Raw genomic sequence first — 19,996 nt, forward strand, 5'->3', positions numbered from 1 at the left:
CTTGTTTTTTAATTTTGCTCTATTTGTTTCTAATACTATAATTTATTTAAGTATTCATTACTCCAGTGGCACACTTGCATTTCTATCTTTTTACTTGTCATCAATTAATATTTCATTCATTTATATTTATATGATTTTATTTACTGAATTTATTTTTTTATATAATTTTTCATACTACATTCTATGTATACTGTTATGGCCTTATTATATTTTACAATGTGTATATCTTGTTCTCATTTAATTCTGATGAAGCACTGCAATATGGGGTGAAAAGTTGGTTACTAATAAATATTTTTTTCTGTTTTTTTTTTTGTTTTTTTTTTTGTAGGTTTCTTGATCTGCACTCAGACCATTTTCCTACAATTAATAAAAATGGTCAACTAATAATCTTCAAATAAAAAGACAATAATAAATGACAAATTAAAATAAGAAGGATGTAGAAATAATATAGATACAAATAGGTAATAACACAAATAAGATAATTCTAAGGAATCATAAAAAACAAAAACAAATACAACATGCATAAACAGCAATATAAAAATATAAATTAATAAAGGAAAATAATACGATAATTGAATTTATATATGAATAAAAGATAAACTAATACTATAGAAAATAAATCTGAAATAAAATTATTGATGAGAGTTATGGATGAGAGACCAAGTTCATTTTGAGAGTATCTCAACTCTTTCAGAACTGGGGTTGAAAACAAGATTGGCTGTTAATAAGTAAGGTGAGTGGGGGTATACTGTTGCAGAAAATTAGTATTATTATTTGGTTTGTAAATAAAACAGTAGATGGCAACACTATGAGACTGCTGGGAACAAAGAAACAGGCATGTTTCTTTGTCCTGAGGGAGCAGTGGTCCTGGCATCTATTAGTTAAAACATACACCCTTTGTCTTTATTTATAAAACCCCTCCCTAAACTCCACTACATACCACCCGTACGTTTTTATCAGAAAAATATTTATGTATTCATATGATACAAAGATTAAAACTAAATATTAAGAAAAAAAAGGAAATAAATTAACAGAATATCTGTGAACATTTTTAACAGGAAACAAGATAATTAGCAACGAGAGGCTAAGCATGTGGGATCACCAATTTCAATGAAATTTTATTGGTGATAGTAGGTTTTTTGGAGTAGAAGAAGGAAAAAAGATTGTTTATTGTATTCTATGACTGTAAGTGTATAAAATATTACAAAAAACAAAAAGTTGCTTCCAGTAAAGTAGACAAAAAAATCGATTTGTTTTTGGTTCTATAATAACTAAAAAATATAGTAAATTTTATTAATTGAGTTTAAATGTATTCAAAATCACAAAAGCTAAAGATCACTTCCTATAAAATCTGCCAAAAAAAGTGACTTTAAGATAAAATTAGTCAGCATCCAGATTTTAGCATCCTCAAAAACCCTTAAATATGAATTTTTAATTTCAATTTTTTTAAAATCTACTTTAAACTTTGTTAACCATTTATTATACTATTTTTTATTTATGTTTTACAATTTATTTAAATATTAATTTATAAATGATAAAATATTTGTTGTTTGTTATGATTTATACTTAAGGGTTTTTGAGGACACTAAAAATGAATCTGACCTGCATTATCTTAAAGACATTTTTTCAGCCTACTAAAGAGGAGCAATTTTGATTACATTTAGTCTCAATTTATACAATTGATTATATTTTTTTGTTATTGTAGATCCAAAAACAAATCAGTTGGCATATTTTTACCTCACAAAATATGGACTAACTGGAGAAATAAAGTTGATATTCGTTTTTTGCACCTAAAAAAAATCTAAATACAAATTTCCATTATGATGGACAAATTAGCTTCCATTCAAGAATTATAGAAAAAATGTAAGGTTTTTAACCAATGTTGTTTAGTTTCTATATATATTTGCACAGATGTGTTGAGTACTATGCGAATTTATTTTGATTCAAAAGGTTAGATAAGCTTTCTATATACTTATTAATATTATAAATTACAAAAAAAAGTAAATTTTTGCAGGAGTTAGTTATTTTTCATTTACATTTTATATTTTGGGTTTTAACTGCATGATTTTGCTCTTTTTGGGTTTGTCACCATACTTTTTTGGGGGGTTTTAACATAAAAAAAAAAAATAAGGTATCCAGTTATTAGTTATCTCTGCTATTATTTATGTCATAATTCTATGTTTATTTTTTATATTTCTAAACTTAATTTATTTTCAACTTCACTTTTGTTATTTATTTATTTTCTTTATTCATTTACCTCTACCAATTTACTTTATTCTTATCTGTATCTTTTACTTTTCTAATTTAATTTTAGCTCTGAAGATGGCCCAGAAGTTTGGGTCAAAATGTTGGCTTGTAAAATAAAAAATACAAATCAAAATCCTGATCATTTATTATCCTTAAGATTGGTAATATTTTAAATTATAAATGTTGATCGTTTTCTTTATTTTATTTACATTAGTTAATGAAGTAAATTCACAATCAATGTAGTAAAAAATTGTGAGGGATGTGATGGCTGTGCAGGTTGGGACGTACGTTTCAGAGATAAAATTTATATCTCGACAGTCCTGAGAAATGAATCATGACATTCCCACCTTTATTATTATGCAGCAGCAACTCCTAGGTATCGCCAGAGCATGTCAGACCAGTATACGAGATACCAATACCAATATCAAAATCAATCATGATTGTTTTGATTTCACATTTTGTTACTCATGTAGCTATGATAAATTTAATATGTGGTTCAGTCTTATATTTCAGAGATCAAATTTTGATATAATGTACAAAAGTTTTCACTGATTAGCTGGTGAACAACTGCTAGCGCCAAATTTATAATTAAGCCAAATTTATCTTTTCTTGGACTAGTATAAAGTGTAATATTGCTTTTTCATAATATGGTATTTTAAGACTACAGTCGCTGCTTCCGTAAACTGCAGCCATGCTAAGCATTCTTTTTTCTCCAAACAGGATTCTGAAGAAAGTCAATCTTCTATAGCTGAAAGTATAAACGCTGGAGTGGTTGAAATTTCTGAAGGCTCTTCTGATAGCTTAGTTGCTAAAGCAGCAGTTAATTGGTTTTTCAGATTATCCTTAGGAATGAAGTAAGTAATTTGAAATTTATATGTTTCTACATTTTTTTTTAGTGAACCACAAATACACCTTACAATATTTATGCTAAAAATTCTTTGCAGCCATTAGAATCATCTTCATACCTTTCTTTGATGTCAAAATAGAACCTACCTATTAACTGAAATAAAATTTGTTATGTATAGTTTTTATATGAAATGTTATCAGTGTATTAGGTTTTTATCCCTTTGTATTTAGAATCAAATTTTAACAATCCTAGTTCTAATAACTGTAATAGCCTATGATTGTATTTCATATATTAATAAAATAAATCTTCTCTTTGATTTTCATAAAAAAGAGTGCTGAGACATATCTTAGTTATCCTCTTACATGAAGCTGTGACAACTCTACATCAGACCTCACATAATCGGTTTCTGGAATTGGAATGTCTTTCTTCACTATCAGAGAAAGTACTAAAATAACATGGATACTATCAGTTATTTTTAAAAATGGAAAAATTACATGTGTCAATTACACTTAAAGTAGCAATTTATAATTCATTATAAGCTGAATTTATAAAAAATAATCCCAACAAATAACTTTCAATAATTATTTAACCTAATTCATGTTTTGATGTGAAAAATCATACAATAAAAAATGAAAAATTATCTTTTTCCCAGATTGTATCATAAAAAATCATTGGTATGGGTAGTAATAATAATAGTAGTAGTAACTTACCAGTAACCATAGTAATTTATTATGGTATAGTAAAATTAGAAATGTTCAGTCCAGTTTGTGGATGTCATAATATAGGCATTAGTCATAAATATGACATTAGTGGTAAAAGTTAGTGTTTCAGCATAAAGTTATTTTTTAGATTTTAATTATTGTTTTCTGTAACTTTTTCACATCAAAACTTCAATTAATCTTAAATTCTTAACTATTATAAATTTATACTGAACTAATTCTTTCAGCAATCAACAAATTTTTAGATGTCAAAGTCGAAAAGCAGACAGAGATGAGGAATTGACTCAGAAATTCCTTCGCATGACTCCAGAGGAGGTGGAAAGGTTAACACAGAAAATCAAGCAGATTTTAACCAACAATCCTGTAAAAAGAAAAAAAAATATGCATTTGAGCCCAGATCAAACTGGAGCTTGTCCTAGAAATATATGGACAGCAAATCCTGTTTCAGGTATTAAAATAAAAACCAGAGAGAATGTTGTTTCTGGCAATGGCAATTCTATTTTTCAAGATAACCTAATTTTACGATCTATGTCACCAACAACTGAATCAATCATTGAATCATCATCATCATCCTCAGATCCTGCTGCATTATTCAGGAATGCTGCAACACAGACTGATAGATTACCTAAAAAAATATTAAAAATCATTGAAAGACAAGAACAAGTAATGCAAGGTAATAAATAACCTTTTACTTCCACATGGTTATAAATATAGAAAAAGAATGAATATAATTCTTCTTTATTTTTTGTTTTATGATCGTATTTTTATTGGTATTACTTTAAGGTTACATGTACCAAATTTTATTGATTTATTTTTTCAAGAAATGGCAGCACTTAGGGAGCAAATCTACTATTCATCTCATTTATAGATGGAATCATAAATTTTTTGATCTGTAAATGGATTTGTCATCTAGAATCCCATTAAATACACAATACTTGGTTCATTAATGTTATTTGCAATTATTTTGGTATTAAAAAAAATGTCTTTGTTAGTAATAGTAAATTGAAAAAATGTTATAGCCACTTAAATACAAGCAAATAAAACACAGCTGCACAAACAGATTCATTTTTGGTTGCATAGGATGATCATGAAGCAAAAAATAGGGTATGACAATCATGCCCTGAGATCTGTGGTTGGTACCTAGACCAGGGTGATTGGGAGCATGACCTCTACTCCTCTAGCAGTTCTCCTAGAGCTCCAACTTTTATCTGCTTGATCTAAGTATTTTCAAGCATTTCAGATATTTTTTCACTAATACCAAAATGGAATAGCAGTTTAAAAATTTCTACATTATTTTAGAATATTTTTCTCAATTTAAGAGAACAGAAAAACGAAAATTGGAAAAAAATTTTGTATTGAAAAATTCTTCATTCTAAACAATCAGCTCATCAACTATAATGATGATAATTATATTTATTTTGTTTTTGATTATAAGAGTATCAAACAATGTGACTGATGCTGAAAGGCTGGTCCTGAAGTTGACAATAATTACCACTAGTTTTCTTCAGTTTCATAATATTTTATTTTACTATACCAGCTGGGCTTTTTTTGGCTATCATTTCCATGTTCTGGTAATTCCAATGTTGTTCAAATCAAAAGTTTACTCCTAGGTAAGTTATCTTGATCCTGTGAGTAAACTAGCTGTGTTTTACTTTATTTGTTTGTTTCCTGCCAGTAAATTTTGCCAATAAAGTAATATAACTTTCTTTAGCATTGCTTGTCATGTTGGTGACTAGCTGAGTGATTTTTTCTGTTAATGATCTGCAAAATAAAATCAGCTTTATCACTAGCGTTTTTTTTTTTACTTTCTTTAACCGGTAATTGGAAATTGAAATAGGATACTAAAAGCTTATCTGACACCCTTTTTCTTTAAAAACAATATGCATATTCATAAATTGAGCAATATAAATTCTACATCAAATTTCACACCAGATATCACAGTGGTAACATCAGAACATTTTACTAACTTTTACAAAATTTGGCTTCTGAAAGAATGTACCTTGGAAGTGCTGCACCATATCAAAATATAAGCACCATCAAGAACCTTATATGTTTTATTTTACTCAAACAAACATATCAAAATTTGAAATGTTCTATTTATAATGATAAACTCAGCAGTACATGAAAACACATGCCTTTCAGTTGTAATTGTACATCTCAAGTAATTAACGCATCAAAGCATAGTAAACCAAATCTTTAAAAATAATATAATTTTTTTATATTTTAACCATTTGATGCGTGGTTTTAAACCCGCTAGCAAGAAGAGATTTTTTAACGAAGGATTTATCTGGAATATCCAATTTTGAAAATATTTTATATCCGTATTTTTTCCAGATCCAATATGTCCATATAGCGTAAATTATGAAAAACCGCTTCAAGAGTTCATTATCATGATCAGTATATGGAGGATAACTCGAAATTGAATTTCTCCTATTTACTTGGCAGACATTTTTTTATTTTTTTATATTGATTCTGAAATATTTTGTTATTTATTGATATGATGAATAAATAATTGAATTTGTAAACCATTACATAATAATCCATGACTTTTTAAAATTGTATATGCATATTTTCTCACCGCTACAGTTATCCAGGATTTTTGATCGTCTTTTCAGGTATAGGTAAGCTAGATAACCCTGAATACTTTTACTAAAGAAGGGCTTCATTGTTATGTCCCTTTTATTGTTTCTCCTATATGGTTACAAAGAGACAGTAATTTAGTTGTTGGGTTTTATCAAAAATATTCTTTTGGGGAAAATATTAGCACTTCTACAATTTATTCTAAGCCATTTCCAGTCATAATAAATTAAAATAACTATTAATCTATTCTATCATTTATGATTTAGCTAATGTGGGGAACAGCCAATAGCTCTGGATAATATCAAAAACTTAAAACATCCAATAGAAAATATTTTAAAAAATAAAGAGCCAATAGACTTAAATCTTATGATCCACGAAATATAAAAAATGGTTACTCAGCATATCATGCAAGGTCTCATCTAAAATCCCAGAAAGATAGGTAAGGAGAATCATTGAGAATCATCTTTATACCATTATAGTGAACAATAATTGAACTTGTATTTTTTATTACATTAAGCTTGAGGAGTCATGTTTTCGTGTGCACAAATGGAATAACCATCATTCACTACAATGATCTTGATGATGAACTTTGTTGAAAATTGGGCTCAACAGCTTTAGGAACTCAAATGTAAAAGGCAGATTTTCTCACAGGTTATTGACATAGTCAAGCCAAATTGCTAAGACCAATATTAATTGATAATTAGTTTTAAGGAACAGAGAACAAATAAAAATCAGAATTTATAGGCAGTATTTAAATAAACACTATTCTTATTCAGCATGGTGTCTCTTATCCCCTACAACAGCCTCTAAGATATTATTGCTATGAATAAGTAAAATTTTTCCGCCCCACTGCATAATTTTGAAATTATTTTCTATATAAATTAGTGGTTCATAATTTTAGTGATAGGACTAAATAATATTCATCTATTGCTTTTTTTCTTTTTTTTAATGAATGTACCTTATACAAAAAATATGTATTAAAAATAAATACATTACTGTTACAAACTGTGTACAATATTCTGTTACAGTTTTATTAATATTATGAACATTATTATATAGTACAAAAATTATATTTAATGATATTCACATTATACTTTACAAACTTTTTACTAAAATATAATCAGATACTTACACCAATTTGGTAAAACTTCCTCCTGATAAAACAGAAGTGTTATATAGTACAGGTTATAGCATAATTATAAATAAATACAATAAATTAAATGGCTCATAAAAAATACATTTAGTTTGAGACATACTTACAATTTATAAACATTTTTTATAAATCAATAGATATTTTTGTCCACATGCTCACATATCTACAAATATTTAATATTTAAAATTAAATGATGTATACATTTTTATCTCTAAAATAATAATTTATAACAAAATTGGAAAATTTTCTAAAATGTTCTTAATCCAATAATTTCAAAAAGTAACTAGCAATTAAAAAAAAAAATAGACTGGGGTCTTTGTTTTGATTCAAATATTTAAAAATAAATTTAGTTAATGTAAAAAATCATTGATAAACAAGGACTGACAATTAATTTTAATTTATATTTATTTCATCATTGTATCCTCTTTTAATTTTAAATTCATATAACATTACTTATATTTCACTAGTTTTATAATGCAGTCTGTTATACTTATTGCAAAAAAGTATCAAGAAATTTCATATAAATTAAGGATCCACAATGTTTGTAAAATGAAATAATTAAGTCACACACACCATGTTTTCTTCCAAATTATGTATTAATCTGGCACTTGTTCTTCATTCATTACACATTTTCAGTATAATAAACCTGAAATGTATCAAATTTCAGGTTTATTATAGTAACATAAAAATTTTAAACAATTATTCTCAAATTACAAAAACACAAATTAAATAAATTAAAGTTGAACTCAAAATTATTATAAATTTATCAATATTAAGTTATGGCATTACCTCTAATGAGGCAGATTCCTACATCTATTTTCATAGACTATGATCCATAACACTTTCCAGTTCTCCTAGGGGGCATAACATAAGAATCGTCACAAGGCGTACCTTTCACTGCTTCATCTACAGGCATTGTCATTACCCTAAAATTCACATCAGAAGGATCAAGCTTGGAATACAAATATCGGTGCAATCGGTTACTCAAAACCCACAATCTTTGAATGGGTTCCTTGTCAACTTTCAAATCATTTGGAAAGGAGAGTGTGATATTATTTGTTTCAACTATCCCTTGAGTCTCTGGATAATGTGGCAGCCTAGAGTTCCAACACCCTACAGCAGAAAGGGATATTAGGTTATAGAAGAGAACTCCATTTCTATCCATCGATGAGCCAGCAGCATGTCCTCGATCCGTCCTCCTCTCCTCACCCAATAGTTTCATCATTTCGTCTGCTCTTTTAGCAAAAGTTTCGTTTTGAAGCATCATCGTGTCAATATGAAACTCTCGGAAGCTGGATAATGGATGAAAGAACAAATACCTTCGGCCAGTTATATCTCGGGGTGACATTGTAATGCCGAATATGCCATCATTCCAGGTAAACTTGATGTTATCAATATCATATCTTGAATGTAATGGATCAGGGTAAAAGTAAGGGTGATCAACTCTCCACGAACGATTATTCCTAAGGCTAAAAACGACAATTCCGTAACGAAACACATCGCTGACGTACGCAAATGTATCTTGGCAGGTGTCCATTACTTCGACGGCAATATTAGTGAATAGTGATCCTGCCGGCACCTGTGCCATTGGAATCTTATACTGAAACAGCAATTTGTCAGTTCTGGTGTCAAAAACGAGGATTTGTGGAGGGCAGGTCCTCTTCACCGAGGTTACAAGTTCGGTTACCCCAGAGTCGATGGCCCAGAGACGACCGCATTCGTCCAGGGCTACCCTGAAGACAGAGGTGATTCCATTGCAGTCCCCGTTGTGCCAGGCCCAGTCTGGATACGGCTTGAGGAGCGGCGAACGCTGACCGGAGTTGAGGTCAACGGTTGTGAGGCTAGCTGGAACTCCTTTTTTCCACCGCGGGAGGGTGATGAAGAGGCGGTTGCCATCTCGTTCCAGCCCCAGGGGCAGGACATCAGGAGGGTAGAACTGCCCGTGGGCCAAGGCTAGGTCTCGAGCCTGATGACTTGGGTAGTCAAAGTCGACCGTCTTCCAGGAGAACACCTCCTGTAGGCCCTTCTTCTTGTTAGAGGCCAGCCATGCCAACGACATCAACCATGGCATATAGAATCCTGAAAAAAAATTGAATGAATCTTTTTTAAACAAGTGCATCATGTTAGTTGTTGGTTAAAATATATTGGTGATTGATTTTATTTTCAATTATATACACGTATTCACCAATGTAATAATCGATTGTAAAGTAGTAAGTACACCAAAGTATTAATAGAATTTTTTCTATTAATACTTTGCAGTACTTACTACTACTTTCACAAGTTTAGGGAGAAAACATATAAACTAAGCTACGGTTGTGTAGCCGTAATGGGAAGGAACAAGGGATCATGACCCTCCTCTTCCTCTACTGGAATTACAAAATATTTTCACTTATTCTTATCTATTTATATATAAAATTTAAATATATTTTGTATTAATTCCTTTATTCCTTCCTTCACCTTATGTATATCTGGAGAAGTGAAAAATGGTCACAATTTATTAATCAACTAATTGTAATTTTATAAACTATTTTATTCCCTTAAAATATTTTAATTAGGTTGATTTTGATGATAATAATAGTGATTAAAATATTTTGTACCGTCTGTAAAACTGATTGATTGCATACTATTGCTAATAAGTATCTCTATACAAACTGTGAGATAAATATGACAATTCTATATCCCATATCGTCAAAAGTGTGAAAACACAATGTTTCAAACGGTTTCAGTTTATAATTGCACAAAAATTAATTATAATTTTTTTCTACTCGTAGGTCATTTGCCTGAAAATACCTACAAAAAAACTCAAACAGATTTTAGTCTCTTTTTGAAAAGTTGGAATCCAATAGTTAAATGATTTTGTATGAATTTTAAACATGAGACAACATTTAAACATTCTAATCTAAAGGCATTATTAAGGAACATTGCAGAAAACATTAACAAAATTACTGACAAGGAAATTTGATATTTATGCTCCCTAGAGGCAACGGTAAGATAGTATTTTGTCACGAAACAATTATTAAGTGGTTCAATTAACCTTGTTATGCATTAATGATATATTCTGACCTATAAAGAGGTTCTTCCTTTTACTTAAAAATTGGAAAGTCATTTGATCTAAGGATTATACTCATAAAATAGTAAATTTCAATGAGTTTTTATCATAAATGTATGTCGATAGTCGTTTTTAAATATCTCGAACTGAAATTCGAATTATTAATGTTTTTTTAATATTTATGCATAAAAAAGTTAAATACGTGAAAAATGTCTTCAAGCATCGTATTATAATATACTATATTGTAATTATTTTCCAACTTTTAATTTAATAAAATGTCTTGTTTTTTAAACAATTTAACTTCATATCCCCTAGCAATCTTCGGCCCTTTAATTTGTCATTTTGTTACTCAACAACCCATAAAACATATTTTTTAATATCAATATACAATAAGTATTTCGTTTAATCTTCTTCAAGATGATATACAATTTTGTTTTTGATATTTTGGCCTCTGTTTCACAGAAATTTTGCAGGGAAAACTCTTTCGTAAAAAATACAACTTTGTTTATAAATTTTCCAATGCAGCCACAGGAGTTAAAACGGTTCAGCTGCACTGTCATCATCATTGAATTAATTATCATTATAAAATAATTAATTCAAAGTAACAATTGTATATATTACTATCTCTATTATAATATTATATTTTATTTTATATTATAGTATTATTTATATTATTTTTAAATTACTAAGGCTATCATTACGCTAATTAAATACTGTCAAGTTTTAAAAACTTTTTATTTGATAAATATTATGCACTTTTTTCGGATCTAGATATGTTAACAAATAATTATTTATAAATTTTGATCACATTGGGAAAAAAATACTTCATTGAACTAGTTGTCAGTCTAACTAAAAGGGTGTCCTAAAATTAATGCAAGATTTGAATTAGCAGTAAAAGGTTGGCAAACCTGTCAATAAAACATTTTGTAGCTGATAGTTTAGGTTTAGTTAAAACGGAGCGTAAGGTGATAGAGCAACGTGTTTTCATTGTTGAAAAATATTTCAAAAGTAGTGAAATTCAATTTGGTGATAGAGTCGGCATTGTAATTTAACTTCGTCAACAATGAAGAGATTAATTCAAAAATTCAGACAGGCTGGACTAATTGGTGATTCTAAACACACTGGGTCCAAGAACAAGCCGTTTAAATGATAATATCAAAGCGGTGCGTGAGAGTGTTGGTGAATGTCCGGGAACAGCAATTTGGTGTCATGGTGTCATTTAGCGTACACTCACTGAAGATTTACGTATGCATGTTTACAAAGTTCAACTGCCACAAGAACTGAAGCTTAATGACGATGCACAGCGAGAATAGTTCGTAGAATAGATTATTGAATATCAACAAGTAGATGCTGATTTTTCAAACTTTTTCGAAATTTGGGATTTAGAGAATCCACTTGTGATTGTCGATAAGCAAATGCATCCTAAACGTATAACAGTTTGGTATGGTTTTGGGCTAGAAGCATCATTGTACCATACTTTTTCAAAAATTAAGCTGGTTTAACAGTGAATGTTACTGCTATTTGACATCGTGACATGATAACACAATTCTTTCAGCTGAATTGGATGACATTGATGTATACGATGTGTGGTGTCAATAAGATGGAGCCACATCACATACAGTACGTGAAACAATTCAATTATTTCATGATTCATATCCTGGCCATATACTCTCTCGCTTCGTCGATAGCAATTGCATTCCTAGATCATGTGATTTAACACCAATGGATTTCTTTTTATAGGGTTATTTAAAGTCAAAAGATCATGGGCGCGTTCATTGAAGGAGGAAATTCAACGCTGCATCAACGAGACTCAGCCACATTTATGCAAAATGGTCAAGGGAAATTTTGACAAAAATGTATTTACCAGCAAAGCAGCGGAGGCCGTTTGCCCTATATGTTATTCCATATATAATGTTAATATAATATAAGCGTTAATTTTTGGACACCGGTAGAATTCATACTTGATCCTCAACCACATTTTACTTCTGACTTTGATAATTTTTATTGATTGTGATTTATATTTAATTACTTCTGTGTTTCTTATGCTTAGTTATCTTGAATGAATGATATGACATGGACTATTATTTTCTTCCTTCGCAGGTGACAGATAAACTGGTTAAGTAATTAAAAAAAAAAAAAGGAAAATATATTATCTACTTTCATTTAAACCATTCCAATAAATTTGGAGTAATGCAGAATTTATATAATTATGCCACGTATTCTTTATTACGTTATTGTGTTAATGTAATAATTTCCTTAATGTCTGGTTATCATTGTTAACTTATTACGTCATCTTTAACATCTTTAACATTACAAAACTATTATACTGCCTAGTGATCCTTAAGGACGCAGAAAAGGCCTATTACTAAGAACTGGTTAAGGAAGAAGAGCCATATAATTTTTTAAAACAAAGTATAGCGTTTTATATTTGATTTGTACATGTCTGGATCAAATTGAAAATTTTGACTACATTACAATTGCGTCACAATTGAAAGAGTGATTGGCTCTCAGTAAACATAAAATAATTGAAGACATAGTATCCACATAAATAGGCTAGTAAATCTGTAATGCTGGATAACGAAGGAAACAAATGAAAAGAAATTAGGTTTGAAACGACAGGTATAAGTCCTCAATGTAAATGAGATCCTGGTAATAGGTTCAGTGGTAGGAGGTATATAAGAAAAAAAATTATATTAGTTGCACTTTTTCTTTATTGTTCATTTAAGCTTAAAAAATAGATGAAAAAAAACAACCATTATGTGATTTTAATTGATGCGCCGTGCGACAAAACTCCGCAGCACCGTCCTGTTTTGCGTTGTAGTATTAGTAGTCGCTGAAAGGAACTAGTAATATCTATCCAATAATTTACGGTACGTTTGTAGCTAACTGTTATATACATATATATTGAGTGGTGTTATTTTTATTAAGAATTAATAATAATAATATTTTGATTTCATTTTCAATGAGTAGCATGATATCGATCTATCTTCTTTCTATTTATTTTTTTAGATCGAATTTGTATCAGATGAATCAATTTAGTTGAATCTATTGAACCTATGAATTCGAAAATAAAATTCAGAAATATAATATCGTAGTTGGAATGAGAGAAATTTTATCCCGCTGCATCTCTTTCGGTTTAGATGTTACGGTTAATTGGATGTGACAAAGATCCCTCATCCAGTTTCTTTTTTACCTTTCATGGGTATTGGTGGATTTTAGAGTTGTGAATATACCTTGAATGGGTGAGCTATTACGTTCTAGTAATTGCTACGTCCATATGATTGCTACAATAAGAAATATAAAAATTGATAGAATGTTTTCAATATGCCTTGCAAATACCGCGTAGTCTCTTGCAATCTGCTCTGTTTATAATTTTGCCTACCTTCGGTTAACCCTTAGATGTTGTTACTGCCGCCTCCACTCCTTCCCTCCGTGGTAGCCTTACTTATCTGACTTTTCAAGCAGACAATTATAGCGAGTAGGTTGGTCTATGTACGACATGTCACAATCTTACCAGAGGAGATCATAGGACAAAAAACAATCCTTCCCCGCCAGACCAGCCCCGCTAAGACCCCTGGAGAGTGACGGTCCTATATCACTTTTGAAATATTAGCTTTAACAAGTTAAATCGAGAAATATTTAAAATACGCCTGAAATTGAAAAATTGCGTGAATCGAAAAAGTGTTAGTAGGAAGCTCGTATACATTTAGAACTGTTACAATTAATTAGTGCAAAGTTTGGCTATAAAAGTGTAAAAACGAATTTACAGTTTTACGGTTCAATTCGATAATTAATTTGGAGCATGTGCGTAATTTTCATTCTCTTATTCCAAACCAACATTTACTGTTTAAGATAATGAGGCGATGTCTTATATTTACAAAATGATGTTTGCAATGAGTAAAAAAATAATATGGATGGTTGCCGAGGTTATTAGAAATTTGTTGGAATCCAATTAATTAGCATATATATTTGGTTTGTGTGTTTTTCTTTTCGTGTTTTCTTTCAAGAACTACTCATAAAATTGATGAATATCTAACAACAAATATGCAATAAATCTACAATCTTTATTTTAAAAACTAATTTTATTTAATTTTGAATAAAAAAAAACAACAACACCAAAATATAGTAATTTATGAGAGACATAAATAAATAAAAACTGTATCTAAAATAAAATAAATTAAACCTAAACTAAAAATCGAATTACAAGGTATTTAGTGTTAATTCTTTATTGACTTGCATTGTGACTATTGCTTTTATTATATATATGTTTTAGTATTCTTCATCGAGTTTATAAGGGTTGAGCTAAGTTTATTTCCAGTCGCTGTACCGTAACTAATGCAAGTGGGTAGATGAAAATTGGTCAGGCGTTTATGTGAAAGTTATAGAGGGCACTTTCTTTTAAACTTAATAAAGAATAAATATTTTCTAAAGGTCAAGGTTTTAATAAAGATTTTATTTAATTAAAAATAATAATTTTTAGTTAAACCATAATAATTTCTTGCATTTTACTTGTTTTTTTGTTTAGCGACTATTTTTTTAAGATCACAAAAATTAATTATGACCAAGATCTTAATGATAAATGATGAAGATCATAAATTAATTTATTGAGATTGAGATTTTAAACAGATAAGCAAAATCCACTCGTTACGCTTTTAGTATTACTGTATATTTCCAACAAATTAGATTTTATTTGAAAATTATATCAAGTTGTGGTGAAACATTATTAAGTCTGCAACTAGTTCGTGATGACTATAGAACTAATACCTGTTATCCCTAAAGGTGGAATATTTTACTATTATTTTTCTAAAAAAAGCTCTTTATCTGTCAAAATTGGCGATAGTTTTTTGAAGATAATGAAATAATTGTAGAAAAATATGCAAAGTGCTCTGTTATTACCACATGTCAATAGGGTTGCTTTATATAAACATATTTAGCACGAGCACATATGAAGCAAACTTAACAGATTGCATTATAAAAAGTGATTATTAAGTGAACCCACCCAAGAACTCATGAAAATAATGTATTTTAAAAAGTAAATAAGAAAAAACTACCATGTAAATATCGGCTTGGTGATTCATATGACAAAATACTAAGGATTGATATATCTTTATATAATTATATAGATCTACTTGATCTATCTGAGTATAAAATTTAATTGGTACATGAAATTTACTGCTAATTTCACTCCGAAATTTTCAAAAGTTTGACGACAAATTTCGCAAGCTTAACAATTCTCTAGCAACCACAGATCTCAGTTTTAAATTAAAACTACTTATCTTTAAAAATATACTTCATCCATCTATTGTTATCTCACTTAATAGAGAATACATGAATAAGGTGATCGTAGATTCAAAATTAAATTTAAAAAAACAACATATGTTTCTAAAAACGTCTCTTTAGAAAGAAAATGCATAAAGATATATCATTTATTATAATTTCCTAAGGTGGAAAAATTCATGGACAGAAGAAAATAAAATTTTATGACCCGTTAAAATATCTCACAAATCCTAATTTAGTAGGCATTTATTTTCACTGGCTCTCCAATGATGGAAATATTAGAGTGAAAGGTTGATGGAAGATTAGATTAAAGAAAAATTCAAAATTGATGTGAACCCCATCTCCAAAATTGTGAAGATAAAAAAAAAAAAGAATAACCTATAAAATAGTTCTTTGATACGCTGTAAGGAGGTGAATTAAGAAAGTATTGTAGTCAAATCTGCTTGAAACTTGGGATTATAAAAAAATGTACTAACTATCTACTTCGTTAATGTTTTTAATTACTTTTATTTTTCTTAATTTCCTACAAATGTTTTACTGCATTTTAATTCACTTCACTTCGTAGCTGGTGTGAACTCAAAACAAACTATATATTTATCTTTACTGAACCAAACATACCTTACTTGAACTAGTATTCTTTGGAATAATTTAATTTTTTTTAAATAATTATTTAGTGAAAATTTTAATAAAAAAATTAACAAGCTCGAAATAAAACCTGGACTGAGCATCAAGTCCAGTATTGCGGTCAACCTAGACCGCATTGTGGAGCTTCGGAGCACTGCAAACCGACTATGCGGTCAGACGGTTTCGGGGCAATTTGTGTACATTAATTTTTTACTACTTATTATCATATAAAAAATTTTTCATATAGAAACTTATTTTTAAAAAATATATACAGTGAAATGAGTCTACTTATTTACTTGTACGTCAATTATTATTTCAACATTCAATTTCATTATTTTGTTTAATATTAAGCATATTGGGGGTGACAATAGCAGCGTGGCAACGCGCCTGTCTAACAACCCAAAGATTTTGAGTTCAAGCCCGGCCATATCCGGGATTTTTGCAATTATAAAATTATACAAAACTCACTCACAGCGACCCCGGGCATTTGTGAGACCCTTTAGCCAATGGATGGGACTCACAAAAAATATACATGGGAGTAGCGAACCCACCCTACGAAAAACCACGTCAAGAACGCGAGGATTTGGACCTCCACGGTCAGTCGCTCATATAATAATAATAATAAATTTATATTACGTATAGTTATATGAATTCAATTTAAATGGGGAAATGCATACAACAGAAAAAAGGAATAAAAACTCTTACCAGTATCATTTTAGAAATGATGTTATCATTTAGCCATAAATGATAACATGTAACTACTTTATTTACCTTTTATAAAGATCTGCAATATTTATAAAAGTTTGAGTGCAATAAGTCAATTTTACTAATACAGCAGTAAAACATCTTAATTTCATTGACCCTAAATTCAATAAAATGTTATCATTCTTGTAATGTAAGAAAACAGTTAATAATGTTGATTGACAAATGATTCATATCAACTAGAAATTTAAAAAGATAATTAATAGAAAAAACTCAATATACATAAATCAATAAAAATAATCTAAATAAATAAACTCAAAATAAATATCAACATGGTTTATGATTTTTCTTATAAATTTGATTATTTCACCTTTAGCTTTATATTTTTTTCTTACTAACATTTTATAGTAATTGTTTCTGTTTGATACAGTTATTTAAATTTTTTTAGCTTGCATATGCAAGCATTATTATATAATAATGAATTTAGGATAATTACAGGAATTAAATGTGGTTTGTGTAATTATTTATTTATAGTCATTTTGTTCCTAAGAACCATAGTAATGTCTCATAAGATAAAATAAAAAAAAATACTTAGTTACAATAAATGTACAACGGTAATGACAAATATAATGTGCTAACATGTGTTGTTATCTTTCATTTTCTGTACCGGCAAGATATTCAATTGTTATGGTTTTTTCTTTAAGCCGAACTCTCAACTACATGATTGTCGATTTTCATCAACCGCTTGTTTTCTCAAAATTCCTCTTTTTACTTATTCTGTGCTAGCTTCGATTTTTTATAAGGTAATGAATGTTTAAATGTGAGAGAAATGTTTTTTTCCTCAGAGCTTGGTAGGTATAAGCTGAGGGCTATAAAAAATATCTTATAAGAAACTGTTGAATGAAAATTCACTTATCAAGGAAAATTAAAAAAATTGGCTAACATTGATAGGGAATTTCCGTTGAGAAGTGTAGCGTTGTTATTAGTCGTTAATTCAAGATACCTCCTTTAACCCTGACTGTAACACCCTTAATTTTACTCGTTATTGTACACTCTAGGCCTATCTGGCCTACCGACTGTAAAATTAAAAAAATAAAAAAACATTTCTTCACTATAAACAATGTTTTTTAATTGGGTCTCTTAATAAGGATGGCATGTCTTCGAAAAAAAAAGAAGAGTTGTCCTTTTAATGATGATAATTACATGGTTGAAGTGATGTGGCAGTTCTAAAATATAAATAAATAAAAAATATATATAAAAAAAATAATAAACGTAGAATTAATGTCTATAGGCCTCTCAGGTCTATTTCTGTGAGCATAAATAAGACCTCTAAATGACTGTCATAGATTAGTTAATTAGTTCGAATGGAAGCAAATTGTTGAATGTACGTGAAAGGAATAGGAAGTCGGTCGACGAGACAGTCTTTGAATATCTAAATAGATCGATGTCAAGAACATTAACAAGTTAAATATAAAAGTGTCAACAAAAAAGGGAGTTATTATTGTTTTTTAAAAGTGGAATTCATTCCAGGAATTATAATTAATTTCACCTATTTCAAATGTATGACTCACCCCGAGTAATAAATATTGTTGAATACTGATAAAAAAAATTTTTGTTAATAAATTAATTGATATCTATTTAAGAGGAGAAGATGGTTGGGGGTGCGGTCAAAATGAAACACAAATAAGTTGGTGTAACCTGTTTAATAGTGCTAACGTTTCGGCTAGAGTTTCTAGCCTTCTTCAGAGCTAACAACAGACAAGGTAACCACAACAAGTATAGAAAATAAAAAATAAAATATAAAAAGAATGACATAAAATGAATAATTTTACAGAATAGAATTAATAAAATGAAGTGATGAGAGAAGTGGGAAATAAAATGTATCCACAGGTAATTGAAAAGTGGGTAAAATAACATAATTAAGGAAATAAAACAAAATGAAGTTATAAAATGCAAAGAAGTATGAACACATTAGTTATTAATAATTTAAAAATTGAAATATGGAAAAAAAAATTGATAGTAAGAAAATATATGTAACCATACTAATTGATAAAGATGCAAAATATAAGTAAAGTTTAACAAAAGAAATGAATAGAAAAAAAATAATTACAATTTTTTTTTTAATCTTGATATTATCACTCATAATTATGATACCTATTTAAGTCTCAACACTCTTTATTACATCATCATCAGTACAACGTTTTGGCCAATTCGGCTGTCTTTAAGGACAATCTTAAATATAAATTTACACCTCACATCCAAACTCTGTTTATATGATAGTGTTAAGTTGATCTAAAAATAAAAAGTTTAAAAATTAATGAAATTGTGACAAAATAGGTTAATTTGACTTGTAATTGATGACCTGGTCAGAATAGCCCGCAAAACGTTTTTTAATGTATTCGATGTGAGATGTAAATTTATATTTAAGATTGTCCTTGAGTATGGCCGAAATGGCCGAAACGTTGGACTGATGATGATGTATTAAAGGGTGCTGAGACTTAAATGTATACCATTTAATTTATTTAAAAAATAAATACTGGTCTCAAGAAATTGAAAAGAGTATATACAAATCAAATATTGTTTTTTCTAGTTATTTATATTCTGATCTAGTCCGAACCCGATATTATTCCGTAATAAACTCCCTAACCACCCAAACCCACTAGTTTCTAACCTTGCTTCCTTTTTCATTACTGGCAATCCTTCGAGGCGCCTGAAAAGAAGATGGCCTCGTGACCTTATATTGTAAACTGTTTTTAGAGTTCTACTACTGGGTAGTTTCTCTACATCCTGTATCATAT

At 29.2% G+C, this 19,996-nt stretch overlaps 2 protein-coding genes across 6 annotated transcripts in view; one reads left to right on the forward strand and one right to left on the reverse strand.

Annotated features, from left to right (window-relative positions):
• Positions 1-4,566, forward strand: part of LOC106679262 (uncharacterized) — an 18,876-nt gene extending 14,310 nt beyond the window's left edge. For 3 of the 4 annotated variants that reach the window (XM_014418317.3, XM_014418316.2, XM_067051047.1), the window contains exons 6-7: positions 2,968-3,101; positions 4,041-4,566. In XM_014418317.3, the coding sequence (XP_014273803.1) occupies positions 2,968-3,101; positions 4,041-4,497 (591 nt within the window). In that variant the 3' untranslated portion in view covers positions 4,498-4,566. The remainder of the gene's footprint in view (positions 1-2,967; positions 3,102-4,040) is intronic. The other variant, XM_014418318.3, reaches the window with a different exon arrangement.
• A 3,239-nt stretch (positions 4,567-7,805) lies between these two features.
• Positions 7,806-19,996, reverse strand: part of LOC106679255 (protein yellow) — a 93,051-nt gene continuing 80,860 nt past the window's right edge. The window contains exon 2 of one of the 2 annotated variants that reach the window (XM_014418298.2): positions 7,806-9,625. In XM_014418298.2, coding sequence (XP_014273784.1) covers positions 8,373-9,625 — 1,253 coding nt within the window. In that variant the 3' untranslated portion in view covers positions 7,806-8,372. The remainder of the gene's footprint in view (positions 9,626-19,996) is intronic. The other variant, XM_014418297.2, reaches the window with a different exon arrangement.

The sequence above is a fragment of the Halyomorpha halys genome, unplaced genomic scaffold (assembly GCF_000696795.3).
Source record: "Halyomorpha halys isolate HHAL.00 unplaced genomic scaffold, Hhal_1.1 Scaffold187.1, whole genome shotgun sequence".
Lineage (NCBI taxonomy): Eukaryota > Metazoa > Arthropoda > Insecta > Hemiptera > Pentatomidae > Halyomorpha > Halyomorpha halys.